Raw genomic sequence first — 6,366 nt, forward strand, 5'->3', positions numbered from 1 at the left:
ATATATTCATGTGCTCCTTCTCTGGTTCAGGCTGTTGAAGAGCTCCAGACTGCTTTTCAGTCACTGCAAGCCTCCCTTTATGGTCTCAAACTGGTCTTGAATGTACAAAATACAAAATTCATAACCTTTACCACAGCTAGAACTCTGCCAGAGAAGGTTAGCATTGTCACATCTGGTGGCTTATCCATTGAAAAAGTGTAATTCTACAAATACCTAGGTATTTGGTTGGATGACAAGTTGTCCTTTAAAGTTCATGTGGATACTCGTGTGACGAAGCTTAAATTGAAATTGGGTTTTTATTTCCGTAATAAGGCTTGCTTCCCGCTTATAGCTAGAAAGAAGCTTGTGCAGGCCACTTTTCTCTCTGTAATTGATTATGGTGACGTGTTGTATACGCATGCAGCCTCCTCTGTCTTACAGAGCCTGGACTCTGTTTATCATGCATCCTTGCGCTTTATTACAAGTGCCAAGTCACTCACACACCATTGCACCTTGTACCAAATGGTAGGTTGGAACTCACTTTATATGCACAGAAAGATACATTTGTATGTGTTCATCTACAAAGCCCTTTTGGGTAAACTCCCTCTTTACCTTTGTAGTCTGGTCTCCTTCACAACCAGCAGTTGCCATACCCAGTCTGCTAGGTGATTGCTACTTAAAGTCCCAAGGACATTCACAGGATTAGGCAAGACTGCCTTCTCTTCTCGTGCACCAGAGGCATGGAATAGTCTACAATCCATGCTTCATCTAGATATGTTAGTGCCACTGAATAATTTAAAATATTGATGGGAGACTCTGTTACAGAGGAGTGTAAATTATATTTTTAGGCTGGATCATGTTGTTTTGTATTGTTGTATGTTTTAATTATGTAATGTATTGATTGTTGCTGCTGCCTTGGTCAGGTTTCCCTTGAAAAATAGACTCTGGGTCTCAATGGGCATTTCCTTGTTAAATAAAGGTAAACAAATGAAAGAAAGAAACAAAAGAAAGAAAGAAAGAAAATTGACTACTCCAAAATGGAGATTGCCTCAATGGCGCCAAAAAACTTCAAACCAACTATAACAATTCATATACAAATATTTAAAGCATTTAATGAGACAACTAAAAGATGTGCAACATGAAGATATTTTCCTATTTATATTGTGTAATTTATTGACTGTCCCTAACTAACCCCAGAGATTGGATAGCCTATGTCAAACCAACGTTTCCACCAGTCGCACACTAGCCTAGGCGACACAAGACCTGGTTAGACTGTTTGAAGTTATTGAGAAGGGCGAGCGACTGCAACTGTGTACTGTTTTGGCAGAGTGAATGTACAAATGTTTGCTACATGCGAACACACACACACACACACACACACACACACACACACACACACACACACACACACACACACACACACACACACACACACACACACACACACACAAGGAATCACCCAAAAGCATGTTTCAATGTGTGAAACACACAGGGCAACACAGCACACACACAACCCCCAAAGAAACTCAACGCCCCACCGCTGCTGAGCAGGAAGAGAGCCTTCTTTTCATCATTTTTATAGTCCTGTTCGGCTTCCTGAATTACCCACGCACCACTCTCCCAGTTAGAAAATACAACCCCTGACACACTTCCAATGTAGCAGGGGCCAGTTCCAATGGCCTGCATCTTATAGCCAGCCTCCTCTACATCCCAACACCAGGCAAACCCACTGAGCCTTAAACCCAAAAAAGCAGGTTACAGGTTCAAAGCCCATCCAGTGTTCAAATGTTGGGTCTAAATGCATGGGTAATTGAATTGTGGGTAATCGCAGATGTAAATGGGCACGTTCGACATTGCAGCCGACTTTACAGGCGGGTCGAGACTGACTGATCTCCAAATCACCTTTCATCATAAATAACTACTCAATATTATTTGTAGATCAGTCAGTCAGTCAGTAACAAATTACCCATGATACATCACAATTTTGATGCTCTTGAACATAGCCAATAACTTTGAGGTTTAAGATGACGTAGCTGGTAACATAGATGCCCTAATAGAGGGTTTTCTCGCATATTTTTGTTCTACCCGAGCACTAAAATGCCAGATTCAATTAATCAACTAACTGCCAAGCCCTTGATTAGTTGAATGAGTTGTTTGTTGAGTGAGTCTTTTTCACTAATTGTTCTTTTGACCAATCAGATCAGCTCTGAAAAAGATCTGACGTGAAAAGATTGGATGTGATTGGTGGAAATAAAATATCAGAATTGGGCTGCCTGTCTAAATGCAGCCTTTGACATGTAGGTTGCGTGCATATACACTGCTCAAAAAAATAAAGGGAACACTTAAACAACACAATGTAACTCCAAGTCAATCACACTTCTGTGAAATCAAACTCCACTTAGGAAGCAACACTAATTGACAATAAATTTCACATGCTGTTGTGCAAATGGAATAGACAAAAGGTGGAAATTATAGGCAATTAGCAAGACACCCCCAATAAAGGAGTGGTTCTGCAGGTGGTGACCACAGACCACTTCTCACTTCCTATGCTTCCTGGCTGATGTTTTGGTCACTTTTGAATGCTGGCGGTGCTTTCACTCTAGTGGTAGCATGAGACGGAGTCTAGTCTATGGAGGCGCTACCAGGAGACAGGCCAGTACATCAGGAGACGTGGAGGAGGCCGTAGGAGGGCAACAACCCAGCAGCAGGACCGCTACCTCTGCCTTTGTGCAAGGAGGACCACTGCCAGAGCCCTGCAAAATGACCTCCAGCAGGCCACAAATGTGCATGTGTCTGCTCAAACGGTCAGAAACAGACTCCATGAGGGTGGTATGAGGGCCCGAAGTCCACAGGTGGGGGTTGTGCTTACAGCCCAACACCGTGCAGGACGTTTGGCATTTGCCAGAGAACACCAAGATTGGCAAATTCGCCACTGGCGCCCTGTGCTCTTCACAGATGAAAGCAGGTTCACACTGAGCACATGTGACAGACGTGCCAGAGTCTGGAGACGCCGTGGAGAACGTTCTGCTGCCTGCAACATCCTCCAGCATGACCGGTTTGGCGGTGGGTCAGTCATGGTGTGGGGTGGCATTTCTTTGTGGGGCCGCACAGCCCTCCATGTGCTCGCCAGAGGTAGCCTGACTGCCATTAGGTACCGAGATGAGATCCTCAGACCCCTTGTGAGACCATATGCTGACACATGCACATTTGTGGCCTGCTGGAGGTCATTTTACTGGGCTCTGGCAGTGCTCCTCCTTGCACAAAGGCGGAGGTAGCGGTCCTGCTGCTGGGTTGTTGCCCTCCTACGGCCTCCTCCACGTCTCCTGAAGTACTGGCCTGTCTCCTGGTAGCGCCTCCATGCTCTGGACACTACGCTGACAGACACAGCAAACCTTCTTGCCACAGCTCGCATTGATGTGCCATCCTGGATGAGCTGCACTACCAGAGCCACTTGTGTGGGTTGTAGACTCCGTCTCATGCTACCACTAGAGTGAAAGCACCGCCAGCATTCAAAAGTGACCAAAACATCAGCCAGGAAGCATAGGAACTGAGAAGTGGTCTGTGGTCACCACCTGCAGAACCACTCCTTTATTGGGGGTGTCTTGCTAATTGCCTATAATTTCCACCTTTTGTCTATTCCATTTGCACAACAGCATGTGAAATTTATTGTCAATCAGTGTTGCTTCCTAAGTGGACAGTTTGATTTCACAGAAGTGTGATTGACTTGGAGTTACATTGTGTTGTTTAAGTGTTCCCTTTATTTTTTTTGAGCAGTGTATATAAATCCTGCTTACATTGGCTTACATCACATAGCATAGATGTTCAGTTTTCTCAAGAGGAAGACAAATAATGAAGTGAAAGAGAACTGCGTCAAAACTCTCACAACTACATTGTTCTGAAGCCAATGCCTCCCACACAGTGAGGTATGTGAATAATACACAAGGGGATTTCACAGCATCTAGGACCTCGCGATGAGTACCGCTTTTGTTTCACCTGTAGCCTAGGTCTGAGGCACTAAATTAACCATTTGATGAAAAGAGTTTCAAATCAACATTTCCCACTGGGCTAAATTTAACGATAATGATGACAGCCATATATGAAGCACCATTCTACTTTGGTTGCAGTCCTGAAGTAAAAAGAATCCAATGTAGATAGCTTATAAGCCACGTGTGTTTTATTGATCTGTGTCTATAATGCAATACATGCAGTCATAATAGGCAAGGTGGTAATGTATTCCATAAACACCCACGTCTCAGGGTCTATCAGTGAGTAATAATAAAGCATTAACCGCTGCACACATTCTCAGAGAGAAAAGTAACCGCAGGAATCTGTGGAATCTTGGGAGAACAATTGCTGCTACTGGAATTCATCTCCAGTGACTGCTATGGATGAACGTGTGTTTATTTACGAGAGAGAAACCATTAATGGAGGGTTGGGAATGGAGGGATGAAACATATACATTGTTCCTCCCTGAGGAAGCAGAGAGAACAGAAGTAGGCCAGGACAGAGTATATATTTACTGTCAAAACAGTTTACTATAGAATAGTCCAGTACTTACTATAGAAGTATGTAGTAAACTGTAGAATACTATACTACACACTGTAGTATACCTCGATCAAATGTAGTACTTGCTATATAATTTTGTAGTATACTGTAGAATACTATAGTAGAATACTAGTAAATATTACAATATTATCTGCAAATGTCTCCAAAAACGCTAGTATGCAAAAACACTCATTTTTTTACTATAGTAAATACTACAGTATTTAAGTTGCATATACTGTACCCTGCCTATTCCCCTCCCCCATATCCAATGTGTGCCACCCATAAGTGAGAAACCTACATAACATGTATAGACCATTTTGTTTTCCCAACAGGTTATAGAAAATAGCAGAAGTGCTGAATTATCGGTTCAGAGCCTAGACCTATCTACCCGTTATGGACAATTTGCTCTTTTAGCATTTCTCCAGTAGATTTTGTCATGGAGAAAGTCTCCACTCCTATGTCAAAGATAATAAAACAAAAACACTACAGTAAGTACTACAGTGATGTCTGCAAAAACATTACAGTATGCTACTACAGTCTGCAAAAACACTACAGTAAATACTACAGTATACTACTACAATCTGCAAAAACACTACAGTAAATACTACAGTATACTACTACAATCTGCAAAAACACTACAGTAAATACTACAGTATACTACAATCCGGAAAAAACACTACATGAATTACTATAGTATATACTACTACAGTTTGTTTACTACAGTATTTATACTATAGTTAACTGTAAATACTACAGTATACTAAAAATAAACAATAGCGTTCACTGTAGTGTTTTTGCGTATTTTACTGCAAAAACACTACACGCTATTGTTTATTTTTTGTGAATTATAGTGAATACTATAATATTTTTTCATGTGGGTTAACACTGTCTGACCAAGGGAATCTCATTCTAATCTGATTGCGTTCCTGCCCTTACAAAAAAAAGATTGCAGTTTTGAAACTACAGTAAAAGTGCAGTAACTGCACTCCACTGTGGTATTTTGGACGCAGTAATTGCTGAATACTACTGCAGTTAAACTGCACTCTTAACTGTCGTTACACTGCAAAACGACTGCACAATCCAAGATATTGAGTAAGAACCAGAAGGTTACAGGACCAGGCGCTTAGAAAAACAACACAGACTCACACGTTGTTTTCTCAGTTCACTTTGGAAGTTTAGATACATTATGCCCATACCTTTGTGCTTTTCCATTCTCAACGCACGACCAAGACTCTCGGTTGTCACTGTTTCGTCTCTGAGAAGACAATCCCAGGCTGTAGTAGCCGGTCAGTGAATGTCAACACCAGCTAGTGAAGGGACGCTTGATAGATAGATACCTGAGCGCCGATGCCGTTTTCAAAGAACTACTGATCCGATATAATGTACGGATGCTTGTTTCAAAGTAAGACTGCCACGTGATCAATGATGTCCGATGCTTCTTTTGATCACATGCTTTTTTTGAAACGTGTGCTGCAAAATGCGAGTTCCCAGGGTTCGGTTCTTTCGATTCCGAGTTGCTTTCAAACATCGACCTCTACTGGTATTAGCTGATATTGGTAGCCTTTCGTGCCATTGTTCAGTAGGCTGTTTCTTGTATAGGGCTACTGATGGGCTGCCTACAGGATCTGATGTCCTTGGGCTAGGCTATAGGCACCACTGAATAAGGGACAGGTGAGCTACTAAATGAGAATAGCATTACCAAACATTCTCAAACAACATTGTTGTGAACTATTTTGCAGACTATTTCTCCCTTCTGCCTATTTTTGTTTCCTCACTGAAGGCAACTTTGCCCCATGCAGTTTCTATATAGTCAAAATATGTTAATGCTGACAAGCTTTCGAT

At 42.1% G+C, this 6,366-nt stretch overlaps 1 protein-coding gene across 2 annotated transcripts in view; it reads right to left on the minus strand.

The window, feature by feature from the left end:
* Nucleotides 1–5,964, minus strand: part of afap1l2 (actin filament associated protein 1-like 2) — a 162,098-nt gene extending 156,134 nt beyond the window's left edge. For both annotated transcript variants that reach the window (XR_005476798.1, XM_038991642.1), the window contains exon 1: nt 5,721–5,964. Coding sequence is in view for 1 of the 2 variants with exons in the window: in XM_038991642.1 (XP_038847570.1) it covers nt 5,721–5,736 (16 nt within the window). In the remaining variant the exon portion in view is untranslated. The remainder of the gene's footprint in view (nt 1–5,720) is intronic.
* Between the last annotated feature and the right edge of the window lie 402 nt (nt 5,965–6,366).

Source organism: Salvelinus namaycush, chromosome 4, assembly GCF_016432855.1.
Source record: "Salvelinus namaycush isolate Seneca chromosome 4, SaNama_1.0, whole genome shotgun sequence".
NCBI classification, from domain to species: Eukaryota; Metazoa; Chordata; class Actinopteri; order Salmoniformes; family Salmonidae; genus Salvelinus; species Salvelinus namaycush.